The following is a 27,609-nucleotide window of genomic DNA, read 5'->3' on the forward strand; positions in this document are numbered from 1 at the left end:
AATTTCAAAACTGTTATATTTTTGCTTGATATAAATGATTTTGTAGCAAATATAAAAAATAAATTAATATAGTATGAAGAAAATTTATACGGGGGAAGCATATTTTCAAGTAAATAAAAAATAAAATGGCGTTGCCAGCAATAAACCAAAAATGTTTTTTGATAAATGCTGTTAACTTTTTACCATGATATTCACCCTTCAGTATTACATACCATTACAGCCTTCAGTCTTGTCAGCAGATGCTTTTAGTCAGCGACAATAGTCATTAGCAAACAAGATATTTTTTAACTACCATCTACCAACAGCTATGCGTAGCTGATGAAAAGCAGTTTCATCTTTGCTAAAACTATTTCGCCATCTCAACTCCTACCTTTTAAAGAATTATCCAGTAACTACTTAAAAATATCATAGATCTAATCAAATGCCATTCATTAAACAAAAACATTTTTTTAAAGCTGGGTAAGGTGATCTCCTTTAGCTTCTAAATCACTCTCAGCCTGGGAGTCTTTGCCTGAGTTCCTACAAATAACACGAGTAAGGTATAACAGCATCATTTAACTTTACACTCTGTTAGAAACTCATTTTAGATGTGGCTGGCTGAAGGACTTAAGATATATTGGTATTGATGCCCCTTTAACTCATGTTTAGATTTCAGAAATATAAACATGGCCAACAAAACTGATGTATATCTCATTTTTATACTTTTTTAAATTTTGAGTGAAAACCTGTACTTGAACAATAACACTAATTAAAGTAGGTTTTGCATACAGTTTAATTATTTTGATAAACCGAGAGTTTTTGATGAACTTTCCTGTAAATTCATCTGTCCCTAAGTTTCAACAAAGTAAAGTAGTCGCTTTTTAAATTCTATGCAACTTTTTAGCCAGTTTCTTCAGTTTTGTTTTTAATTATGAGTGAAACAAATTTTCTACCAGTTTGTCTCACAAAATATAGTTGAAAATAATTTTTGTAGCAGCAGAAATTAAGAAAAAACTACTAAGATAAGAGTAACTCTTAATTTTGTGTGATTTAAAAAGTAATTTCAAGTAGATTCATTACTTTGTTTTTGTTTCTAATCTAGAACAAAATTTAATTGGTTAAGTTCTGGCAACACTCTTTCTGTTATGAGTTAAAGTAATACAGCATATGCTAGCCCTTTATGTTAGCATTATGATTGCAATCAATTTCTAGTTTAAAGACCTTTAAATAAAAGTAGTTTAGATACAGCAATTTATTTTTTAAAACCTCAATTTTTGGGTTTTATTTTGAAAATTATTTATTATTTACTTTGCTTTTTTAAAGAACAAATATGTTTCTGAACATAAAATATTTTTAAAACTACGAAACTACTTACAAAATGTAAATACAAGATGTAAGTACAAGATGTAAGTACAAGGTGTAAGTACAAGGTGTAAGTACAAGATGTAATTACAAGGTGTAAGTACCAAGATGTGAGTACCAAAATGTAAATACAAGATGTAAGTACAAGATGTAAGTACAAGGTGTAAGTACAAGATGCAAGTACAAGGTGTAAGTACCAAGATGTGAGGACCAAGATGTAAGTACAATATGTAGGTACTAAGATGTAAATACTAATAATTAAGTACCAATGCGTACATAAGAAATATTAACTTACTCGCCAGCCGTGGTACGAAATACATTAGCTTCCTTGATAGTCTCAGGGACTCTCTGTTGGCTGGTCTCAGGAAGGTAGAAAGCTAGAAGTCCTCCGATAAGCATACTGATGCCAAATATAAAAGGTCCAAGTCCAACACCAAATATCGTGACGACCTGCTGATACTAGAACAAAAAGATATTTATATAGTACTTTATTGGCAATAATTTCATTTCACAAATAGAAATGTTTTTCAAATTAGGCCATACAACAATAGTAAAACAAAAAAAGGGAAAAATATTTATTGTTCAGCTGCAAACAAATAAGAGCTGCAACGTTTTGCATTTATGATTTTTATATAAAGCAATAAAACTATAAAAAGGATTTTGATTAAGGCATAAGATACAATTGATATCTTAATTGTAAGCCAAAATTATTGAGGCTTGTTTAAGCTGAAATATAGAATTTAATTGTTAGCAGTGAACCTCTTAGGAGCAGCATACGCTGGAACGGTGATTAGGAGTAACTGCACTGAGTGGTAGAGAAGCGTCAGTGGTGCCAAGTTTGATTTAACAAATCTAGATTTATTACGATTACCTATTTATAAAGAGTATTACAGCAAAATAAACTGTTTATGAAAGTTACATATTCTTTGTTGGTAGACCAGCGGCTGAAGAAAGCTGTAGAAAATTGTAAAAAATATTGGAAAGTTCAAGTGGGTGACCTCAAATTGGGAGTAAGTTTAATAGAGCAGTTAATAGCTCATGAGATAAATATGTAAACATAGATGTAAACATAGATGTAAACATAGATGTAAACATAGAGCTAGTTAAAAATACAAAATAAGAATATTAATTGAAACAACGAGGCTTGGTGCGGTAGCGAAATGTAACAAGAGAGACGTGAAATAAATATACTCTGAGATACACGACAAATAATTATTGAGACACAAGTGTATTCTCAAACTAGAAGTTTCTCCTCTCTATTATTTATTAGCATTAGTTGACTCAGTATCTACTTTGGGAGTCGAGCTTTATTTAATATGTAACTTCCAATAGTGAGATAGAGAAACAAAAAACAGTGGAAAAAGGCATGAATTTATTTACTTGCAAATCAAATGTCTGTTGGTTGTACTTTTTGGTTTAAAAAAAACCTCTTACATGTACATACAAGAGTTAGTCTCTAGATAGTAAAATATGCCATTGTCTCAAGAGCAAAGATAGTAAGAATTTAAAAAATACTCTAAAAACAACTTACCAAATCAGCTATGATAGGTGACAGAATAGTTCCAACTCTAGCAGCGAGTGAGCAAAAACCAACCATCGTTGTCCTTAGAGTTGATGGAAAGACCTCACTTGACCAAAAATAATCAAGAGAGAACACTATGCTGATACTGAACTTGCCGAGCATGGACACAGCAATTTGTGCAGCACTGTTTGCTACAAAAAAGTTGAAAATACCACTTCTTCTGTCTTCTATATATACAGTATATTTCTCAAAGTATGTAAGTGTGTCTCTCCAGCTATAGCTACATGTATTATTAGAATAGCGTAGCTGAACAATGCTGACGCAATGTCTAGCATTGTTCTAAAGACGTTACGCCATAACAATGCTGATACATTGTCATGGCGTACGTCTTTCGAAGCGTAGTGATTATTAACTAGCTTATTGGAATTATCCATTGGCAATGTGCCAGGCTAATAGTTTGAAAGTTACAGCTGTTTGACAAAGTTTTAAAACCTTTGCAGTTGTTTTATTTTTCTTTTATTTTATTTCAAATACACAAAACACTTTTCTCATGACATGTAGTTTGAAAGAATTTGTGTTTTGTGTAAGAATGGCAAATGTTGTTATATGTTAAATACAAATCAATTTTCTCTCCAAAGACCTTTTTATTACCTGACCAACGCCGGGTAGCACAGCTAGTATATATATATGAATAGGTTTAGATTACAGCAAAAATCTCACTCCAGGCTGAAACCAAGTTGCTTTGGGCTTAACTTATAATAAATATCTGTCATACCAAGGATTAACCAAACTTTTTAAAAATTTCATTGCTTCTCAAGTAAACGTAATGAAATTACATGCTTTATTGTTACTAATGCTGAAAGCCGATTGGTTACTAACATTGCATCTTCACTCTTTATTGGATGCTAATGATAAAAGTCTGCTCTTTATTAGGAAATGGTATCAAACGCTTGATATGGTGGAAGAGGCCTAGTCACTTTGGAGGCTAGCTAGCCAAGTGAACCGCACTCTCTGACTACGTCATTGGCTGAAGGTTGGTCAACTGAACAAAAAAAATGAGTAAGCTCAACACGAGAAACTTCTATACAAAACTACCATTTGCCTGTAGACTGCAGAGGGCTTCACGCTTCTGTTTGTGTTATGATTTGATTCGTATATAAATAAATCTACGACCGCTTGTTATTGAAAATACATATAGAGTTGGTTGCAAAAAGTAGAACGCTTAGACTTTCAACCGCGTTGTGCCGCAGACACCCGGTTGAAAGTCGAAGTGGTTGGAATCTAAGTTTCCTTTGCATTATTTTTAGCCTATTTGAAAAAGGTATGTACTTAGCTCTGTAAGTACTTTATAGTATGTCACTCCAACTTGGCTGTTTATTAAGTAAAAGATCTATGACTGGTTTAGTTTTAAATGGTAAGCAACTGTAAATGGGTATTTTTAGTTTTAGTCTAAAATTTAATGTCTTAGAAAAGGCAAATGGCAATTTGAAATCATATTCTAAACTATAAGAGATATGCACTGGGAACATATAAAAGCTGAGATATTGCAGACATATTGAGATGTTTAGAGAACACCTTGGATCTAGTACAAAATACTTGATGTACATGTAACTGCATTGCTTTCTGATCACAAATAGTATTAGTCAGTAATATTACATGTGCTTCTTCATACAAGCCAATAGCATTACACGCTTTACGTGTACAGTAGACCGGCCTACAACGTAAATGATCCGTTCCAAGAACATTTGTCTTATTAGGATTTGATGTTACAGTGAAGGGCCAGCTCTTTGCTATTTCAAATAAAGAAAACTTAACTTCCTAATTTAATAACCATACAGTAACTGTAGTATTATAAGTTTGTATCAAAAACTTGTTTCTTTTTATTACATTCACTGTGTTATACGATCCAAAACTTTACGTAAATTCTTGGCATTCAGTGGAATTCACAAGAAAGGAGAGTCTACTGTACTAATTCTTAGCATCGTAAAGAATTACTCAAGACGATAAGTAATATGTATTCAATAGTATTACATTAATATGGATTAAGTAATATTTAGCAATAAATTGAGGTCTGATTACACACCTTCCAACTCCATGTCCAAATACACAATCATAACTGCAGAGCTGATGAGGGCAAGACTTCCAAAGAGCAGCGACCCAATGCATAAACTCTTCCTTCCTATTTTCTGAGTTGTAAAAACCAAAGCTGATGCTGGTATTTCGGCAGCCCCAGAGATGATATTGTTTGTATACACATCACCAGTCAAGTTAGCTACGTTGAAGTTTAGACCATAAAATCCCATTCCTGCAATAAGCCTACAAATTTGCTTTTCGTTAGTTGCAAACACAAAGATGAGACAGGCTTGATATGATTGTACACCTGCAGTGTATATTACATGTTTGTGCTATCTATAAACACAAAAATCAAGCAGGTTTTATATGATTGTACGCTTACAGTGTATAATGTTAGTCGTGCGGCCTATAATAAATAGTGCGGTAACGACATGTGAGGTATTAACACTATGTTTATGCCCTTAATTTATCAGATATACCAAATTTGAGATAATAAACAATATTATTTCAAAGATATAATATGAATTGAGATTAATAAAGTTGTTAGACACAAAGAATCCATGAAGTAATAAGCTAGTGCCATTGGTAAAACAGTTATATGGTTAATGATAATGACGATGTACTTAATTGTCCCAATTCTTTGTGTGGGGTCTGTAAAAGGTAATGAGTCTAAAACTGTACAAGCTTAATGTTACTCTTTTAAATACCAAACAACTTTGTTTCTGTTTTGAATCTAAATGAGAAGTTATAATTTTAATATTGATTAGACGTACCAAAGGTAGAGAAACACAAGAAATCTCTTCAAAAGTACAGGAGCCTTTAGGATGTCCAAGAACCTTTCAGAGAGCGCTGCCTGCTCATCTTCCTTGAGGGCTTTAACAAGTTCTCTTGGAAGCTCTCTGCCGTTTCGTTTGGCCATTTTTTGAAAAAGCTTGGTGAGATCTTCATGTTTTCCTTTGCTCATCAGGTAATGAGGCGTTTCATCAAGAAACCTGTTAAAAGAGATATCTCAATTTGAATCCTTTGTAGAAAAATTAAAATTAAATTTACTTGATATAGTACTTTAAAAATATTTGGCAAGAAATGTTAAAAGTTGACGTCTATAGAATTCAAAAAAATAAATTTGAGGTAAACTGGGATGTAGAATTACTTGAAAGCTTCTAATTTGCTATTACAAATTTAACCTTATTTGATAAGGGCAGTTTTATATACTGGTTTACAGGTGCGTATAAGGTAAAAAATGAATGGTGAAACACAAAGTTTTTGTAAGGGTCAAGTTTAGCTGAAAAAATGTTAGTATGGCTTTAGTAAAAGTTCTGATAGCCTTATTCAAGCAATGAGTCAGGGCATCTGCTATAGAGAAACTTACAATAAAACTGCAGAAGCGCATACAAAGGCTGGAATAGAAGATGCCAGTTGAAACCAGTTCCAGTCTCTAACATAGTAGGCTACCAGAGACGTCAACATGGTTCCTACCGGCCAGAAGAGCGATCGTGTTGCGAGAGCATAAATGCGATGGCTTGGGCCAACGACTTCCATAGCTACAACAATAATATGCTCACAGTTGTATTTACTCATTTGCTGACAAGTGTACCAATCAATCAGCAGCACTAGCTGATCTTCTGCCTAGGTTCTATAAATATTATGATCATCACAACGTTTAGAATATGACTCTAACGAGATGATGTTTCAGTGCACAGATTGGCCAGTAGTTGGAGTTTAGTGTGTTTGGCTGAGTTGTCATTGATTAATTCTGTTGGAATTTCATTTTCTAAACTTTCGACATCAATTAAAAATTATCAGATATTCAGAGGTGAAACAGGCAGCACGCTCTATGTTACTAGCTAATTTTACTCATCAGCAAATAGGTTTATACTGACAACTAAAGCACACAAAGACAGAAAATTTTAAATTTAATCTTTCAAGCTGTAGACCAAATCCAGACATTTCCATGACTATATACCGACAGCATGTGAAGCCTTGAGATATAAAAAGATCATCATGGGCTAAGCAAAGTTGAAAAGGTTCTGAGGCTAGTCTTGTCTATTTTGAGACGTTACCCTTTTGTATAGATTCTATTTCACCTTTTTTAATAAAACAACTATTTGTTCCAAGAAAATCCATCAAACCTAAGCTGATGCAAACGTTAGCAAGCAATAGACGAGATATGCCCTATAAAGTGTTAAAATTTTGGAAACAGCATTTGAAAATGGTGAACAAACCAGAAACCAGATTTGTAGGTGACAAACAGTAAGTACAGAATATGTTAAGTTTGAATATACAATTGATTGGTTGATTGATTAATTGATTGATTGATTGATTGACTGATGACTCACCAATCACATTGTTCAGAAGGAGAACGCCAACAAAGCCAGCTCCAATAGCAAATCTCAAGGCTGCAAACATGATGACATTAACAGAGAAAGTAGAGGCAAGGCTAGTTGCTCCTGCTAACAACAATGTTGCTATCAGAGTTGGCTTCCTTCCTATCCTAAAACACAAATCTATAGCAATTCGAGGTGGCATTAAACAATTACTATAAACTGGTAAAATGGCAAAAGACAAGGCTAAAATAACTTACAGATGAACATGCACAAAATTGTATTAGATTTTGTCAGAAAGTACAAGTATTTTCTATCATTTGTGATTGTTTTTGATGTGTGAGGTGATCCGACTGCCAGGATACGTTAAGATTAATATTGACAAAACTTGACCGCGATTAAAAATTTAGAAGAAAACTATGTCTCCAAAAATGACACCACGAGTCATGTTTCCTGTTTTTTCTTCTCGTTACTGACATAGGCTACCGCGTTCAAGTTGCAGTTTTACGCATCTCTATTAACATAATATGTTAAGTATATTATACTTTATTGTGCATTCGCTCACAATTATTAAAATGAAATTTCAAATATAGCTTCAGATATATTTTCATAGATTTTCAAATTAGTTAAAGATAGATTAGGTTGGTTAAAAATTGTCTAACCTTTCCCTTAACATTCTGTGTAAACATATAAGTAACTGATTCTGATGACACCCTTCAATTCATCACTTGTAAACAATATTAATGACTACTGAAACCATTTTGGATATGTCATTTTTCTAAGCATTTCAACCGCGATCGAGTTTTGTTTCCGAGATCAATTTTAATATGAAAAAATCTTGGCTGTCAGGTCAGCTTAAACATCAAAAACAATCTCAAATGATAGAAAAATACAGTATAGACGCTTTTATAACGTATACCTCCTATAACGAAAATTACACATAACAAAAAAAATTTACATAATGTATTCGCTTCGTACTACATAAAAAAAATTCCATTCAACGTAAAGTGTAAAGTTGGCGCAAGTTCTCAAATTCTATTTGAATAACAAACATCTTGGGGTTAGTCTTAAAAATTATCACTTTCCCTGTTATCACACTTGAGAGAGAAAACGACATATAGGGTTATTTCTATTACATATTCTAGTACCTTGGCAGTTTATTTCGTGGTAAGAAATTGTCAGACGTGTAGATAAAACACAGACTACAAGTAAAGTAGCTGCGCAACTATCCGGTGTCTGTGTTAGACTGTCTGTCTACCAATAAGAATGTCCCAATTTGAAGTCTATCGAAAGCTATCTTTTATCATAACCTTGAACTTTTTTGACAAATAGACGGAAGAGAGAGACACTGCTCTTATTATAGTAAAATTATATTTTTGTTTTACTTTATTTTAAACATATAAAACATTTTTAATGGCTTTCCTTTTGCAAAATAGATCTTGCTGTCTAGAAAAAAAGCACTCGAGGTAAATTGACATTGAAGGTGTGTGTTTTCCTCAACTCATTAAGAAATTACTGCAATTATAGACCATGAACAGAGTGAAAGTTATAAAAGAATACATAAAGGTTGTCAATACAAATTAATAATACTACAGTTACGATACAGTCATTAAATAAAAAGTTAAGTCTAGTATTTTTTCCTTTTTGAAGGGCCATAGGGGTAAGTTTGGAAAAAATTTTGAGCAAATTAGTCAATTTAGAAGTCTTTTACTGTTCGTATAATGCGAAATCTATGTTAGGTAAATTTTTGTGGAACGGATTGTTTAAATTGTAGGAGCATCTACTGTGCCAGTCCTTTTTAATAAAATCTACTAAAATGTTCTGCAAGTTTGTCTTTAAAAGATGAACTATGACTTACCTGTCAGCAATTATGCCGGTCAATCCAGCTCCGACCACCAGACCAATTGTGAAAACTACCTTGGTTGTGGTGGCAAAGATTGCGCTAGAGCAGACCATTTCAAACTAAAATAAACAAAATCACAAAAGTTATGAGATGGCAAGCTTATGCGTCATTTGCGTTTTTAAATGAATATATTCTGAACTCAGTTTTTGATGTCTCAGACAGAAATTCAAACAAAAAACTGAAAATACTTAGCGCCAGGTTTCAAACGAAATTCAAAACTTGCACAAATTCTGAAACAAAGGTTAAAAATGGGAATGGGAAAAGGTGAAACAAGCCAAAAAGACCCAATGGTCAGCTTGGTCGCTGACTAAAAATATATCTCTCTTGTCAACTTTAGTATTCAACTATAGCTAAACATTTATAAGCTAATGCTTTTGATGCTATTATTGATTAAAATGAAACGGGTTTATGATGCGATTCATAACTCAATCTTTGATAGCACATACTTTATTGAAATAAAAACCTAAGTAATACACTTATAAAAATAAATAAAAATACAAATCTATTTCTGGCTTTTTATTCTAATAAAGCAAACTGTTTCTACACTTTCATTTTAAATAAAAACTTGAGGAAGCAATGTTGGGATATGAGCTGTTATACTTACATGTAGATACGACAATACAGTCCCCGGCAAATCCTACATTATTAAGGAGGTTTTTTATGAGAAATTTAGGGAATTTTTGTATTAACTGTCATTTTAATAGACAGTTTATAGTGCAACTTGAATTCCAAGGGTTTAAAACAGTTTTATCTATTCTTGACATATATTAAAATTGTTTTACATTTTTTGTAAAGGAAAACTCATTTTGATAAACTGCCTGTAAAAGCCTTTTCAAATGAACTTTGGATGAAAGATCTGGTCAGACTAAGTGGTAAGGTTGAATAGTGAAAGTGCAAGTAAGATATTCGGTATCTTCATCTTAAATTTATCTCATGTGAATTTTGCGGAAATCTGGACACTCCTGTTTTCTACATCTCAAACTATGATACAACTCTGATCTAACTTACTACCTTTCTATTGCTTTCTGGAATAATTAAAAGTTATCTATTGGTATGAAAAGATGTACATTGACTAAAATTTATCAGCATTGTTGCATACATTTACTATATTAATAAATTCCATGTTGTTATTGTATGTGTCTGTCTGTTAGTCTGAATATACAGTCTGCATTTCCATAGTTTTTGGTCGATTTCATTAAAATTTCACCCGCATATGCTTCATGCCTTCCACCATCTTGCTAATTTTTTTGTTTTCATAACCCTGTGTGTTCACTGAAACCTGGTTCCTAAATGCCCATTTGATTTGAAACTCAAGAATGCACATTTGCATGCATAATTGCCTCAAGGAATAGGTTCATGGATTGTTGATGGGATAGCATTGCGGCAAAGCTACAGACACGCTGCTGGCTATGCAAAGCATAATGTTAGTTACTGACTAAAATCAAAATTCCATTTTAGAAAATTATTTTTTTCTAATCCTTCTTTACATTCAATATTTATTCAGCAACTGTTTGCAGTGGAATGGCTCTACCAGCACAGGATTAATGTTTCGTAATCTTTTTATATTTCATCAGTCAACTATGAAGTTAGTTTTGGATTTTAAAAGATTCAAGTATCACTAGTGCTGCTGCGTGTGAGAGTGATACTATGAGCAGGTGGGAGCATGTGGCAGCAGTGATGGTGACCTAGTTTGAACTATAGAGTAACCACAAGCAAGCTGCATCATAGCAGTGCGACTCATAGGAGTTTAGATGGCACTCGGTGAATGCCCAGCGTTGCCCGAAGAATAAAAGTCTTTGGACAAAGAATTTATTTTCATTTAACATACACAACACTTAACATTCTGACTTTTAAACTCCATATCACGAGAAAAGTGTTTGTGGTGCAGTTCAAATAAAATAAGAAAAAAATAAAAACAACTGTGAAGATTTTTAAACGTTTTTAAACAACTGTAACTTCTAAATTTCATATTATGAAAGAAGTGTTTTGGTGAAATAAATTAGGTGGGCAAATAAAACCATAAAGATTTTTAAATGTAAATGTGAACTCTTTAGCAAGTAATGGCTAACTATAGTCTGTTTTGCTACGATTACAATGAAAAATTATTTGGTATACAATTATATGAGTTTAGTTTGTTTCAGGGTTGTCATCATGTGTTGAAAATATCATATAAACGTATTGAGTGGTACAGAAACCCATAGTAATTATCTAATGAAAACACCTGGGGAAAATCATCATTAAAAATAATAATAAAACGATATGTTAACCTTGGTAACTATTTTAGCTACCTACAATAACTTTAGTGCATGTTTTGGTTATGATCTACATGTAGAATATTATAATGTACTAAATGTAGAACGCATCGTTGAGAGTTTTTACCTTCAAGACAGATGTGTAACGTAAACTCTGAATCTAACATAAATGAATTTAGCTTACTAAACACATGCTTGAAGTATAATGTACATGTATTTAGTAAACTTTCAACTAAAATTTTCTTACTTATTTTTTTGCGAATCCATTTTTACATATATTTTTACAGCATATATAACACGGAACTGAAATGGCGAGCAACGTATATCTCTTAATGATATATATAATCGGTAAGCAAATCACCAGATTTTAATTTCAAGAGAAATTTTTGTTAATATCGCATTGCGGGAAAACAAATTCACCCTAGTATAATGAAGACAAAAAAGCATGGTGATTTATAGAGCTGGGCGGAAAATATTTTATAACTGGGCAACGTAACCCATAGGCGCAATGAATCAATTAATGCGTCATTTAGCGTATGAAATTGGAAACAGAGTATACAGTATATAGTAAGCGCTTTGCAATCATTAGAGCTTTTATAGTCTAGTAGTTAAATAATTAGTTGAAATTTTTGTGAGATCAATTCTAGCATGGCGCGAGCATTTAAATTCAAGATTTTAATAGCTATAGCTGGACAGACCGATTACTAAAGTAACAGACACACAAACTCTGCGGTTTATACATATAAATGAGTACAATGGTTGTAGAGTAGCCCAGCTCAACAAGTACAGCCAAAGGATGTGTAAGAGTGTGATATTTTAGAGGCTGTTAAGAATTCTCATAAATCATTTTGCATAAAATTGAGTCTATAATACTTGTCAAATAAAAGCTGTGTCTGTTCGAAGGCGAGAAAAAGATTTCTTTTAATTGGATTCGAACTCCCAACATTCAGCATGGTAAGGTATACATATACAGTATATATATATATGTGTATATATATACATATGTATATATATATATAAATAAAAATTGTTTCCTCACCCCGAATACCCCGTATGGGTGGTAAATTCTTCTCTAACTCGGGTCTCCTACCAGAGACCTGGGAGTTTGAGCACTCGCCTCAAGATCTTAGCTGTTCCCAATAGCGCACTTTTCTGCAACTCAGCTGAGTTGATTGTTGTTGGTATTTGGGCAAGCCACATTTTATGCGCTGGTGTTATTGCGCCTAGTGCCCCAATGACTATTGGGATTACAGTTGTTCTTACATTCCAGAATTTTTCAATCTCTTCTCCAAGAGGGAGATATTTCTCTACCTTTTCTTTTTTTTTGCTGGCTATATTGTAGTCATCGGGTACTGCTACATATATCTTTTATAGTAGCCCTCTTGTTCTCCTTGTTCCCCACCACTATATCTGGTTGGTTTGCTAGGACATGCTTGTCAGTTTGGATGTAGAAGTCCCAGAGGATCTTAGCGCGATCATTTACATTGACCTTACCAGGAGCTTCCCACCAGTGTTGGGGTTTATTAAGGCCATACTCATCACATAGACTTCTATACACAACACCTGTGACATGATTATGTCGCTCAGTGTATGCGTTCCCTGCTAGCTGCTTGCATCCACTGATGGTGTGTTGGATGGTCTCAGGTGCATCTTTGCGCAGTCTGCATCTAGGATCGTCTCTAGTGTGATAGATTTTCGTTTGGAGTTATATATATATATATATATGTTTCTGGCAAATGAAACCTCTTCATGGTGCTTACCACCAACAAATATCTAAGGTTGGCGATCTTCACCAGACATATATGTGGCTGAACAAAGGAAACCTAACGGCCAATACAGAGTCGCTAATCATGGCAGCCCAGGAGCAAGTGCTCCCAACAAGGCAACTCCAAATGAAAATCTATCACACTAGAGACGATCCTAGATGCAGACTGCGCAAAGAAGCACCTGAGACCATCCAACACATCATCAGTGGATGCAAGCAGCTAGCAGGAAACGCATATACTGAGCGGCATAATCATGTCGCAGGTGTTGTGTATAGAAGTCTATGTGATGAGTATGGCCTTAATAAACCACAACACTGGTGGGAAGCTCCTGGTAAGGTCAATGAAAATGACCGCGCTAAGATCCTCTGGGACTTCTACATCCAAACTGACAAGCATGTCCTAGCAAACCAACCAGATATAGTGGTGGTAGACAAGGAGAACAAGAGGGTTACTATAATAGATATAGCAGTACCCAATGACTACAATATAGCCATCAAAGAAAAAGAAAAGGTAGAGAAATATCTCCCTCTTGGAGAAGAGATTGAAAAATGCTGGAATGTAAGAACAACTGTAATCCCAATAGTCATTGGGGCACTGGGCGCAATAACACCGGCGCATAAAATGTGGCTTGCCCAAATACCAACAACAATCAACTCAGGTGAGTTGCAGAAAAGTGCGCTATTGGGAACAGCTAAGATCTTGAAGCGAGTGCTCAAACTCCCAGGTCTCTGGTAGGAGACCCGAGTTAGAGCAGAACTTACCACCAATACGGGGTATCTGGGGTGAGGAAACAATTTTTATATATATATATATATATTTCTCAAAGTATTTCTGTATGTCTGTATGTCTGTATGTCGTATATTGGTCTGAATTCCGGCTATAGCTATTATTAGAATAGCCTAGCTGGGCAACAATGCTGATGCAATGTCATTGCCTACCGGCATTTGAAGCTTACTAACTAGCTTAGGGGAATTTCTCATTGGCAAAGTGCCAGGCCATTTGGCAATGGCCTGCCACTCGCTGGAGAGTTGCCTGTCAGCAAGTGGTATGCAAATCTCATCACTTCTCATTGTTTATAAGCTGATTTTTAAAACCCGAGCAACGTGGGAGGCACAGCTAGTATCTATATACATGTATATAAATCTCAAATTTTGTGTTACTGTCTGTGTGTCCCATGGTATGTTTGACTATAGGTATTAAAACCATGGAATTACAATCTCACATCCCGCTGGATTTGAAACTCACCAAGATTGCAAACTCAGGTATGTAACCCAATTGTCTAACCACAAGTCTACAAAGCCTCTTAAAATTCATAACTCTTAATATATACTATAATTTATATTACAAGTTTTTCCTTGTTTCCCAACTTCACACGCTAAATGATGTATTAATTCAAACTCTATGAACTGTATTACTCTATGAACACAATGCTTTATCGTGTTTCTGTGAACATCTGTTTCCGGTTTTTTGTAAGGTTCAGTTGCTAAATCAGTAAAGGCTAATACTTTTTACGCGAACAATTGTTTTATCTGAAATAGGAATAGCCTCTACATTCTTTCTCCATTTGGTCAGCCAAAACCAGTTCGATATCTCATTTTTACATTTGTTCCAGTATTGACAGGTACCAGTATCGTCATATTCAAATTTTTGATGCATAGCTTCTGATAGAACAGCAACCTTTTTATAAACACATACATTTCTATTCAAGAATTGTTATTATTTATTTAACATATTCAGGAGTTTAATTTTGTTTTCTCAGTTCATATTAATTGTATTATTACTAAATCTTCTTTCACTGTAATTGTAGCAAAACAGATTTAATTTAGCCATTACTTGCTAACTATTTCACATTTATGTTTAAACACCTATAATTTACCTTTATACTTTATACTTAACATCTATACTGTATACTTTAAATGACATATTAATTGATACATTGCACCTACGCAATACGATGCTTTTGTTATAAAAGTTTTTTCGCTTAACTCTGTGAAACACGATGTTTTTTTGTTCTTGCCATACTAGGGCAATTTTTTTTCCATCGTACAATATCAACAATAAATTCTCTTTAAGTTAAAATTTGGCGATTGATGTACTGAATGCGACAAAATAAAAAATATGTTGCTATTTTGCTGCTCAGTTTCCAGTTCAGCACTATCAATTATGGTAAAACCAAACTCGCAAACAAATAAGTGATAAAAATTTAGTTAAACGATTGAAGTTCACAAAAATACATACTGAAACTTCCTTTATGTATGTATTTAGTAAGCTCAAATCATTTAAGTTAGATTCAGCGCTTAGGTTACACATCTGTCTTGAAGGTAAAAACTTTTCCCATAGTACAATGTAATGTTACATTTTATCACAGATTATAACCACAAAATTTACTAAAGTTATTGTAGCTAACTATAGTTACTAAGGTTAACATATTGTTTTTTGCTATTTTTTAATGGTGATTTTGATTATTTTTACCAGGAGGTGATTGCATTATATCATGGATTTCTATACCAATCTATACGTCTATACAATAGTTTCGCCTTATGATGGCAACACTGAAACAAAATAAAATTATATAATTTGTCATATAGTAATTTTTTATTGGAATTGTAGCAAAACAGACTATATTTAGCTATTGATTGCTAATGATTTCACATTTACATTTCAACACGTTTACAGTTTAATTTTTCCTCCGAATTTATTTCAACAAAACACTTAGGTTAACGTTGTTTGAAAATCTTTATAGTAGTTTAATTTTTTTTCTTTATTCATTTTAACTGTACCAAAAGCTTTTCTCCTAATATGAAGTTTAAAAGTTAGAATGGTAAAGGGTGTATATGTTAGATGGAAATAAATTTTTTGTCCACAGACTTTTTGATTACTCGGGCAACGCTGGACATTCAGCTAGCTTTGATACATTTTGAAAATCTTTGCAGTTAGTTATTACACTTCACATTCTTTTACGGCATACCGTCTGCCAGGTCCTAGTTCTATATCGACTAGTGCGCTGCCAGTTTCATGCGCTGTGAGAGATCATCTAGTAATAAGATCATCGGATGTAATAAGTATGTGAACAGTTACTCCGGAATGCGGCAAAGTGGTCCAGTAATGCAGGTGATAGAGTGTTTTGATGGGAAGCCAAATATCAGAGTGTGATTTTTGTGCTGTACAATTTTTTCCAAACGCTCTCAGCGTGATTTCGGAAAGGCAGATGCACATGGCTCTTATTATAGTAAATATAAAATTAAGTTTTAATTTACCTTGTATAAATATCTGATATTTTACAAAATTTGCTTCTAAGTGTCGAATTTCCTTCACAGAAAATTATCTAAAGTTAAATACCTCCTCTAAGTGCTTTCTTGAGAAAACAATTCTTTGCCCCGTGAACAAACAAAAACATCCACACGAGCGTTTTTAAAATAATGACAAAAAGAAATAGCAGAGCTGCTTCGCAAATCTGTTGGAGGTTATTAAAGAGAAAATTCTAATATATTATGTTGCTGACCAATTATAATTTCTCGCCACATCTCTAGACTTAGTCAACAAAATTTGACATGTATATGAGGATAATAACTACTTTTTTATTTTATGTACATGTACTCCTACTTCCAAAAATGTCTTTGTAATAACCATTACTATTATTTATATCAGTGCTAGATGCTTTAACAATCTTCTACTTACTATATATTATTTTAGCAAGAGAAGGTATTTTAAACACTATATGTATTTTTCTTTATATCTATAACACTATATATCAATGTTTGTTTGTGTTTAAAGTTTAAACCATTATTTGACTTTAGTGGCTAACTGTTGCCCTTTTTTTCTTTGTTTTTGTTTTGTTATTGTTGTATGGTATAATTTGAAAAACCATTCTATTTTGAATGAAATTATTGCCAGTAAATTAATATATCTATACTTTGAAATGCTAAATAGATAGCTGAACTTTGGCCTTCATTCTATAACTACATGTAGCTGAATTCCCGGCGTTGCACGGGTAACAAAGGACAAACAAACATCAAAATATCTACATAGACAAACCGCTGCATTGCATGCTAGTTTAAAGAATGTTATGGCAGAAAATCCTTTAATTTTAAGAATCCAGCTTATGTTCTATAAAGAAAAAAATAAAACTATCAAAATCACATATAGTTTAAGCTTCATAACCAATCTTAAAAATGAACTTACGTAATTTTTTGTAGATTTTATCAGAAAGTACCTAATTTTTCTAGCATTTGCAATTGTTTTTAATGTTTAAGATGAATCTGATTGCCGCGATGTTTCTAGATTAAAATCGATTAAACTTGATCACGATTAAAACGCTCAGAAGAAAATTATGTACGAAATGACATCACTAGTTGGTATCGTTGCCATAGTTGATATCGGCTATTGCGTTCAAGTTGAAGCATTACGCGTCTCTGTTCAATCAATTTCTTTGCCATCATTGATGTCATAATCGCATTGGCGACTGATCGTGTGTTTTAATTGCGATCAAGTTTTACTGGTTTTTGATCTTAAAACATTTTTGCAATCAGATCACCTCAAACATCAGAAGCAATCGCAAATAATATAAAAATACTTTTACTTTCTGATAGAAACTACTATAATTTTTGTGTAAGTTTTTCTTTAATGAAAAGAGACAGTGAAAGAAGAAAACTAACCTCCATATTGAGAGAGTTACCTTCACCTTTTGGCCTGTCAAATACATACTGAGTGCACTCCCTGGTCTGGTTAGTATGATTACTTGTGTATATATGGCAGCTGTCCAGTTCTCCATCTTTCATAGGTATCCACTGATGTATAGACTCATTATGATGCTCATTTATCACCTGGTAGGTGTCCTCTGGCCAGTCAGGAAGAGAACATCTATAGCATATAATTGTTGACCTCTTTATTGTTTTGGTTCTAGTTTGTTCAAACAAACAAGAAAACGTCTTAAAAATGCTTCATACAACTAAAAGTTTGACAACATGAAAGGTGCTTTCACTTTAATATTAAATGATTTAGAGTTATGAAAATAAATTTTTTAGATAAAGGTCGATATCCCTTATAAGTTCTATATTTTTAATTTTGATATTATATTTTAAATATTTTCGAGTATTTTTTACAATTTCACTATCCAAAATAGAAACTGTTCAGCACTCCACCAAATTACTGACTTATTGTGTCAATTGATGACTCCTCGTAAGTATTTTCTGGCCAGTCTAAAAACATGTGTCTATAATAATAGAAAACTAATCCTAAGGTCAGCAGTATTCCATCAGTTGTTTAGTATACAATCTTAACTAGTACCCTGGTAGTTCGGTGTACCATTAAGACATCATCAGGTGTAATAGCTAATTATTCTGAAAAGTCAGTGAGAGTGGCTGACTGGAAAAGCATGTCAGCCTACTAAGCTGAAAGTCCAAGGTTTGAATTCCGTATGATGTAATCTTTTCCTCTTTTTTTCTGATAGCCGAATGAACAGATATAAAATCTTATTACAGTAAAGATGAGTGAGAAAGCAGCATTGACAGCAGTAGTCTCCAAACTCACTTTTTGATAGATATACCACTTAGTTCCAATAGAATTAACATAATATAATGTCTATAATAATAAAAACAACAAATGAAATGATAACAATAGTCAAAACCGATCATTATACAACACGGCTTCCAATATATCACAGTCTAAGCATCAATGTTAATCAGCACAAGCAGGGCAATGCATGACAGGTATCATTGTCTTTTACATGGATTTTCCGTCTGTCTATGGCATACTGTCTTTTTTTCTCTGGCTAGTTTTACAGAGTAATGTTCTCTTTTTGCGATTTTTTGCTTGTGCTTTTAGCTGTCCTCATTTTGGGATCAACACCATCAAGAGAGCCAATAGAGACAGCACTTACTTAGGCTCTAGTGAGCTATGGTTACTACATCTGCAAGTCAACAACCAAAAACTGACCGAGTTCAGAGCCAGTAGGGATCTTTGTTATAGCCGTGTGTAATAGCCTAACCAAACTTCATCTTTTCTTCCAAATGTTCAGGCTTATACACACCTTCAGAGCCAAAATTAATTTTATCAAAAGTAGTAGAAATTGACCGAACGCGAGCCATTTAAGAATGTAATGTTTCTGTGTCAACCTTGCCACTCATTTCTTTCTTCTTCAATGTAGGTCACAAAGGCATTATGTAATATGTCATCAAGCCATGGTTTAATACCTGCATTTAGCGGTGGTATGACCAAATATACATTATGCTGGCAACAGCACAAAGCAAACTATAATCAGTAAGCTTAAGCAGCCACTGGTTGTCTAAGGAAGGAAAACGGTAATTTTTACTTTTTCATTACTCAACTTTTAGTATATTTCATACTAGTCGAATATTCGGCGTTGCGCAGGTGATAACAAATTACCCAATGAATTTGGGTGACTTACGGAAACTTCTACTTGTTTGACGACATACAAACAAAACATGTCATTTGTATAGCCAACAGATAGGCAACTGTGAAGGATTTTCCCTAATACCTACGTATTACTACACCTTCAAGAACTCACGGGCTATAGTTTAAATGCTGTCGGATTAATATTAACCCTAATATTTAAATAGGCCTAGATAGCTACACTAAACTGTGATGAACAGTGTTAGCATAGCCACATAACCCTGAAAGGATGACTTTCGGGTTATTGATATTGCCCACAGCTACACTAAACTGTGATGAACAGTACTAGTGTAACCCCATAACCCCGAAAGGATGACTTTCGTGTTATAATTGCCACTTCAGTAACGTAGTCCTATGTAACTGAGACAATCAATTGACATAGGATAATCAACTTGACATAGTGATATGATGACTATGAAAAGTTGTACAAACTCAAACAATATCTGAGATAATCAGATATTGATAGACCAACGCTGTTCAGTGATAAGCCGTTACAGCCTAGAATAGCATAGCATGCGACTAAAATCTCTTATCCACAATCTAGATTGATAGATATAACAACAAGCTTAATTTCACAGGTTATAATTCCTTTTATTTATTAATTCAGACTAAGACATACCTTGAATATAGAATAAGGCTTAGAATATATTCAGATAAGAGCAGGAAAAAGACTGAGTAAAAATAAGGTAACACAGTGTTTTATACCTTCTAAACATAAATGGTAGACCAATAAACTTAAAGTCTTTATTTACTTGGTCCAATCATTATCTCTTCATGTGTAGACTATTTACTCTGTAGTTCCGGCATCAGCAGAAATACCAAGCTGACCACTGTTCTTAGCAAACAACATGATTCATAATTGCGTAATTCAAGTCTAGCGGTTGTTTGTCATGAAGAAGGTGAAATTCTCAGCCAAACAAAAATGGCCAACATATCGCAGCTATTATATATAAATCCATTACACGGCCCCTTCCTTTAAACGACTTAATTAAAAAAAGGCATTTTAAATCGAGATAATATACAACAGTAAGAGTAACAATAATAATAATGTGAGTAAAAGATTAGTCAGTGGGTTAAAGTATCCTTTGATGCTTTCTGGAGTCTTTCTTCTTTGACCGCAACTTTGGAGGCGAGGCGACGCTGAATGGATTTCAGTTCCCTCAGTTCTTCGAGCATGGTGGTAATAATATAATAAAGTATAATGACATGAGACTAGGTATATATATATATATATATATATATATATATATATATATATATGTGTGTGTGTAACTAACTACTTCCCAACACAAGATGGGCCTGTGAGATGATCACAGCCGTGGCAATGGAGATGATCCATCACTTATTTGCATAATCTACGAGATGTTTCAGTGAACGTCTCGGTCTTTCTTCTAACACCTCAGGCTGGGCGCTCGCTTCTACTACATCTTCCGCAGAAGCTCCTTGCTCAGTGTACTGTCGCTCTTTTGGGTTTGGCAATAGCCGAGGAAAATCTTCTAAACTAAACAAAGGATCAGGTGCCTTTCTGAGTTTTCTAGCTCCTTTCATGTTAGGATGGCGCACAGGCTCCGGGATAAACGGAGCCTGACCCGCTTCTTCCACACACTCCACAAACGGTTTTAGTCGACCTTCATTCTGAATAGATTCCTGACCATTCCGCTCCAGTTTGTAAGTGTGGTTGGGCCTCACCTCAGTGATTCAGAAAGGACCAACAAATTTAGGACACAGTTTCTCGCTCTGCCCTCTCTTCTTTCTTTTTCGTGTCATGCTAACCAAGTCACCAACTTCGTATAGTGGAGGTTCGTCAGAATCATCTGTTCGAATTTCAAGCTGCTGCTGCCGCAGCTTGTCATGGGCCTCTTGAAGTCGCTCCAGCAACTCTAGGGCATATTGTTGGGTGGTAACATTTTCAGTATCTGTTACCCCATAAACGATTTGATCCGGAAGTCGCGTTTCTCTTCCAAACATAAGATAGTTTGCTGTCTCGCCAGTTGCAGAATGGGGCGAGGCACGGAACCCTCTCATAATTTGAGGCAACAGAAGATCCCAGTCCTCTTGTTGTCTTCCCAACAGAAGACCGCGCAATGAGTCCCCGAGCGTCCGATTCATTCTCTCTACCATACTATTCCCTTGAGGGTGGTAGGGAGTGGTTTTACTTTTGGCTATCTTCCAGAGTCGACAAAGCTCTACCATTAGGGCAGATTGAAATTGTGCGCCTTGGTCGGAGTGTATTTGTTCTGGCAATCCCAGGTAACAGAAGATACGGCTATCAAGTGCTTCTGCTACTACCGGAGCAGTGGCGTCAGGCAGAGGTAGAGCATCTTGCCATCTTGTGAAATGGTCGGTTAAGACCAGAATCCATTGGTTCCCTCGTTCAGTTTGGGGGAATGGCCCTATTAAATCTACAGCCACTTTTTGCCAGGGTCGGCCGCTGTATAGCCGTTGGCGGTTTCCGGACTGTGGAACTTTGCTGTGTTTTGCTAGTTGACAAGTTTCGCAAGTGCGAATGAGCTTGCGAATTTCCGACATCATGCCGGGCCAAAACCACCGCATGCGAACGCGACGAGCAGTCCGCATTATACCACTATGGGTAAGACGATGAGTCTCCCATATAACTGCTTTCCGGGCAGTTGTCGGGCAAACAATACAGTTACGCATTCGCCCGTTTGTCTTCATCTGCAGTACCAGCTTTCCTTTGAGGATCTTCAGAGCGGGTAATAAACTATGTAATTTTCGCAGTTCCCTGCTACCATTTTCTAGTTTTTCTCGGGGAATATCTCGCCCGCTTTCCACTGCTTCGTAGATGTCGGCAACATCACTGGGTTGCTGCTTTTGTAACCTCGCAACTTTACCATCTACAGACGGAGAGGTCATAGTAAAAACAGCAGGAGATGATTCCTCACTTTTTACCGAATGTGAGGGAGATGAGCCCTCAGTTGTTTTGTCCCCTGGTTCGCTATTTCTAAGAACAGTATTCTCCCATTCAATTTTCGAAGATCCAGGTGATAGTACCGGAGATGATCCAGTACTCCAATCAACGTTATCTGGTGGAAATAGAGATGATCTATTCTGATCCACCAGAAGTTCTGTCACTACCTCAGCTCTGGTTGGACCTCCATCTCGCGTTTCTATTCTTTTGCATTGTCTGCAATCCAAGCAAGTCATCCGACTCAACCCATCCGCATTCCCATGACGGACGCCTTTCCGGTGCTCAATATTGTATTGAAACTCTCCTAGGATTTCCAACCACCGAGCCACCTGACACGAAGGCTCTTTCCTTCTAGCCAACCATATCAATGATGCATGGTCCGTTCGGACGAGGAACTGACGACCATACAGATAGGGTCGAAAGTGTTTAACACACTTAATAACAGCAAGAAGTTCCTTTCTAGTTACGCAATAGTTTCGTTCAGGAGGACTGAACGACTTGCTATAATAAGAAATTACTCTTTCTTTACCATTTTGAACTTGGGACAAAACTCCCCCTATACCTTCGGCACTAGCATCTGTGTCCAGAATGAACGAAAGGCTTGGGTCTGGATACCCGAGAACTTCTGAAGTCACCAAACATTCTTTCAAAGTCTCGAACGATTTCTGACACTCGGGCGACCAACAAAAAGAAGCAGACGTAGATGTTATCCGATTCAAAGGACTAGCAATAACTGAGAAATTTGGAACATACTGGCGGTAATAGCCAGCTGTTCCGAGGAAAGCCTTCAGCTCACGCACACATTTTAGAACAGGCCACCCTTTCACATCTACTATCTTTTCGGGGTTGGTAGCTACACCATCTGCACTCACCACGTGACCAAGGTATTTCACTTCGGCTTTAAAAAGATCACATTTACGAGGCTTCAATTTCAGACCCGCTGCCCGTAGGCGCTCGAATACAGCTGCTAACCGCTCTATATGCGAATCAATATCCTCACTGAACACAATAATATCGTCGAGATACAAAAGCAAGGTTTTCCAGTGAAGACCCCTCTTCACCCGCTCCATCAAGCGACTAAAACAAGCAGGAGCAGAGGTGAGCCCAAAGGGAAGCACCGTCCACTTCCACAGCCCATCTCGAGTTACAAACGAGGATTTGTCCTGTGCATCCTCATCTAAAGGAAGCTGCCAGTACCCGGATATCAAATCAAGGGTGCTGAATATCTTACTCCCGGCCAATGCATCAAGACTTTCATCTATTCGCGGCAACGGATGACAGTCTTGTTCTGTGACGAAATTCAATTGGCGGTAGTCAATACAAAACCGCCAGTTTCCATCTTTACGTTTCACCAGGATGACTGGCGAACTCCAAGCACTATTGGACGGGGTGATGAGCCCCTGCTCCGATAGTTCTTTTACCTGACGCTCAACTTCCGCTTCCTTTTCAGGTCCGAGGCGTCGGGGTGGTTGCTTAATTGGCCGAGTTCCTGGCTTAACCGGTATCGAGTGCTTGATTAAATGTGTTCGGCTAACATCAGCATCAGATCTGCTGAAAACATCCTGAAACTCCATCAGCAGCCTCCCAATACTACGTCTTTCTCTGTCAGTAGTGCAAAGTTTTATTGCTTCCTGATATACAGAGCCCACATGTTCAGGCATAGAGCCTACTGAGAGATGGTCTTCAGTTTGACTGTTACCTTCATTTAACACATTTGTTATTTGACGTACTTCTACCTCTCTATCGCTTGGAATCTCTACCGCATGGAACATCCCCACGCAACTACCTGCATTTATCACGATCGGTGCTCGTGTTATATTAATGCAGCGTATTGGGACTTGCAACTTCTCACCTATTTTTGCCAAGCATGTTCCCAGCAACAACCCAGGAGCAGCCTTGGGATTCTCCTCCCATCTGTCAACTACCCCAACTTCGTTTGTCGTTTTCCCACATAATCTACCCTTCACTATCATTTCAGAATGGGATGGAATGGTAACTTTGTGAACCACTTGAACTTTGCTCTGCAGTTGATCACCGAACCGATTAGTACACTTCAGCTCTCTGCCTTTCATTTTTAAACTCTGAAGTCTAAAATCCATGACACAAGCATTGTTTTCTAAAAATGGCATTCCTAGTATCGCATCCTCAGTGACGGGGCATACTAAGAATTCAGACACAAAAGCAATATCTCTGAGTCTTCCTGACAACTCGATTGTCCCTGAGATCTCCATCTGACTACCATCTGCGAGTCTTCCTTGAGACTCATATGGCATCAGCTGATCTCTAACTCCTTTAGATATTCTTTCAAACACATGCTGTGATATGATATTAGACGTACAACCAGAGTCTATCAGAAAATGAACAGGTCTGCCCGACACCTTCCCTGGGAGGAAGTAACTGGGGTTGATACGTGTAGGTTCAGTTACCTGTGATGAACGAGGTAACTTCCTATTGGGCCCATCTACCGCCAAGGACAAGAGACTATCATTGCCATTTTGGGGTGATGTCGATTTAGAAGCGTTGGTAGATTCCTGACTTTTTGACCTATCAGTATTGCCACAGTCAGCAGGCTTTACTGCTGTGGACCATCTCCGTTTCCCGCCTTTAAGGTTTCCGTCTTCAAAGCGGGACAGTTTCTTTTTAGGTGAGGGCCTCCGCACTCATAGCATTGCAAAGGAGTTCTCGATTCATTGTTAGATGCCTGGCCGGAGGATCTACCTGTAGCTGTAGATTTTTGCTGTAAAAGCTGTTGCATAACTTCCGTGTTTGTTTCCATTTGCTGTAACATTTTCTCCATCACCTGCTCCATTGGCGATTTCTTTTCGACAGAAACCTGATCCACTTCTACAGAAGCAACGTGATGTTTTGTTTTTCCCGAGTTATTTCCCACTTGGAAATACTCCTGAGCAGCTGTCACAGTATCAGCTACTGACTCAATTGGAAGCACTAACAAATGGCGTTGAAGCGCATTATGATTTAATGCTCGGGTGAAGGAGTCAATGGCCAAGGTGTTTCGTACTTCCTGACCTGCAGCTGGGTAAGCCATATCAACTAATCGCTCCACCTCAGTTCCTAGTACGTGTAACGATGAGTTACTCTTATACCTTAACTGTCCTAGTTTATCTCTAGCCTGTCTTGGACTAATGCCAAAACGAGCTCATAGACCTTGAAAGACGATTTCAAGTGTCTCCCCACGACTGCAAGCCACAGCCGCCCCTTCCAAAGCGCATTTTAGATGTAATAAGGCGGCTCGATCTTCCCATTGATTAGCAGCACTAATATCAATGAACTGCTGCAAATACAATTCAACATCTCCGCTACCATCATACTTAGGTAGTTTAAAAGTTGCCTGTCTATTTAAATTCAAATTAGCCAAAGCCTGAGCTAATTGGTCCATATTTGCGCCTCCCGTTGCCATTGGTTCAGGTGACGCTTGATGACGCCGACGCGGGGGCATTATAAACTATATAGAATCCCACCGCTGCCACCAGTGTGAAGGATTTTCCCTAATACCTACGTATTACTACACCTTCAAGAACTCACGGGCTATAGTTTAAATTCTGTCGGATTAATATTAACCCTAATATTTAAATAGGCCTAGATAGCTACACTAAACTGTGATGAACAGTGTTAGCATAGCCACATAACTCTGAAAGGATGACTTTCGGGTTATTGATATTGCCCACAGCTACACTAAACTGTGATGAACAGTACTAGTGTAACCTCATAACCCCGAAAGGATGACTTTCGTGTTATAATTGCCACTTCAGTAACGTAGTCCTATGTAACTGAGACAATCAATTGACATAGGATAATCAACTTGACATAGTGATATGATGACTATGAAAAGTTGTACAAACTCAAACAATATCTGAGATAATCAGATATTGATAGACCAACGCTGTTCGGTGATAAGCCGTTACAGCCTAGAATAGCATAGCATGCAACTAAAATCTCTTATCCACAATCTAGATTGATAGATATAACAACAAGCTTAATTTCACAGGTTATAATTCCTTTTATTTATTAATTCAGACTAAGACATACCTTGAATATAGAATAAGGCTTAGAATATATTCAGATAAGAGCAGGAAAAAGACTGAGTAAAAATAAGGTAACACAGTGTTTTATACCTTCTAAACATAAATGGTAGACCAATAAACTTAAAGTCTTTATTTACTTGGTCCAATCATTATCTCTTCATGTGTAGACTATTTACTCTGTAGTTCCGGCGTCAGCAGAAATACCAAGCTGACCACTGTTCTTAGCAAACAACATGATTCATAATTGCGTAATTCAAATCTAGCGGTTGTTTGTCATGAAGAAGGTGAAATTCTCAGCCAAACAATAATGGCCAACATATCGCAACTATTATATATAAATCTATTACACAACTTATGAATTCATCTCTGATGTGACGTTTTGAAACAAGCATGTTGATTTACATGTACATTGGTATAAATAAAACTGACACTCCTGTGATTGGCAGAAATAGTAGATTTTACCAATCTCAGTTCAATGTTATTCAGTTCCAACGCATGTTATTTGTGTACAATATTGGCTGATGTACCTTAACAGTTGTCATCTGGCATTTTAACAGTTATCTCATTATCTACCAGTCTCATCTCATTACTAACACCCTTCACCAACAATCATGCTGATTGTTTGACCAGTCACCGAATATGAGCAGTGGCTACCGATTTGGATTGCTCAGTTGGACGTGTGTTTATTTAGAATTGCTAACTAAGTCTGCTGTCACAGGCATTAAAGCCAGAATAACATCATGCAGTTTTAGAGCCTGCAGATGTATATTCCAGTAATAGTCATCAGAATACGGGTTCCAAAAAATTTGTTTCAGATTTTTAAATTAAGTTGTCATAAATACAAACACTCACGTATATCATACTAAACCACTTACTTACCTAAAGTCCGGAGTCCTAGAGTGAAAGACGATGACCAGAAAGTGAGGAGCAGCAATAAAAGAATTAAAACCAGTTATTAGAATCACAATCCACTGATATTTGCTCAGAGCACCGATTGCCTCTATTGTTAAATCTACTTTGGAAGACATCCTTACTCCTAGTGACAAAG

At 36.0% G+C, this 27,609-nt stretch overlaps 1 protein-coding gene across 2 annotated transcripts; it reads right to left on the reverse strand.

The window, feature by feature from the left end:
- On the reverse strand, positions 1–27,609 carry LOC137400027 (organic cation transporter protein-like). Of its 2 annotated transcripts, none has more exons than XM_068086330.1 (10): positions 27,441–27,609; positions 17,834–18,038; positions 9,116–9,219; positions 7,273–7,427; positions 6,306–6,477; positions 5,710–5,928; positions 4,947–5,179; positions 2,873–3,054; positions 1,637–1,800; positions 1–519 (listed from the first exon to the last, which is right to left on the reverse strand). In XM_068086330.1, the coding sequence occupies exons 1-10, from the start codon at positions 27,587–27,589 to the stop codon at positions 450–452; spliced, it is 1,653 nt and encodes a 550-aa protein (XP_067942431.1). In that variant the 5' UTR covers positions 27,590–27,609; the 3' UTR covers positions 1–449. The 2 variants fall into 2 exon arrangements, with proteins under 2 accessions (XP_067942431.1, XP_067942432.1); XM_068086331.1 differs by having other exon boundaries at positions 17,860–18,038; positions 27,441–27,569.

This window comes from Watersipora subatra, chromosome 7 (assembly GCF_963576615.1).
Source record: "Watersipora subatra chromosome 7, tzWatSuba1.1, whole genome shotgun sequence".
Lineage (NCBI taxonomy): Eukaryota > Metazoa > Bryozoa > Gymnolaemata > Cheilostomatida > Watersiporidae > Watersipora > Watersipora subatra.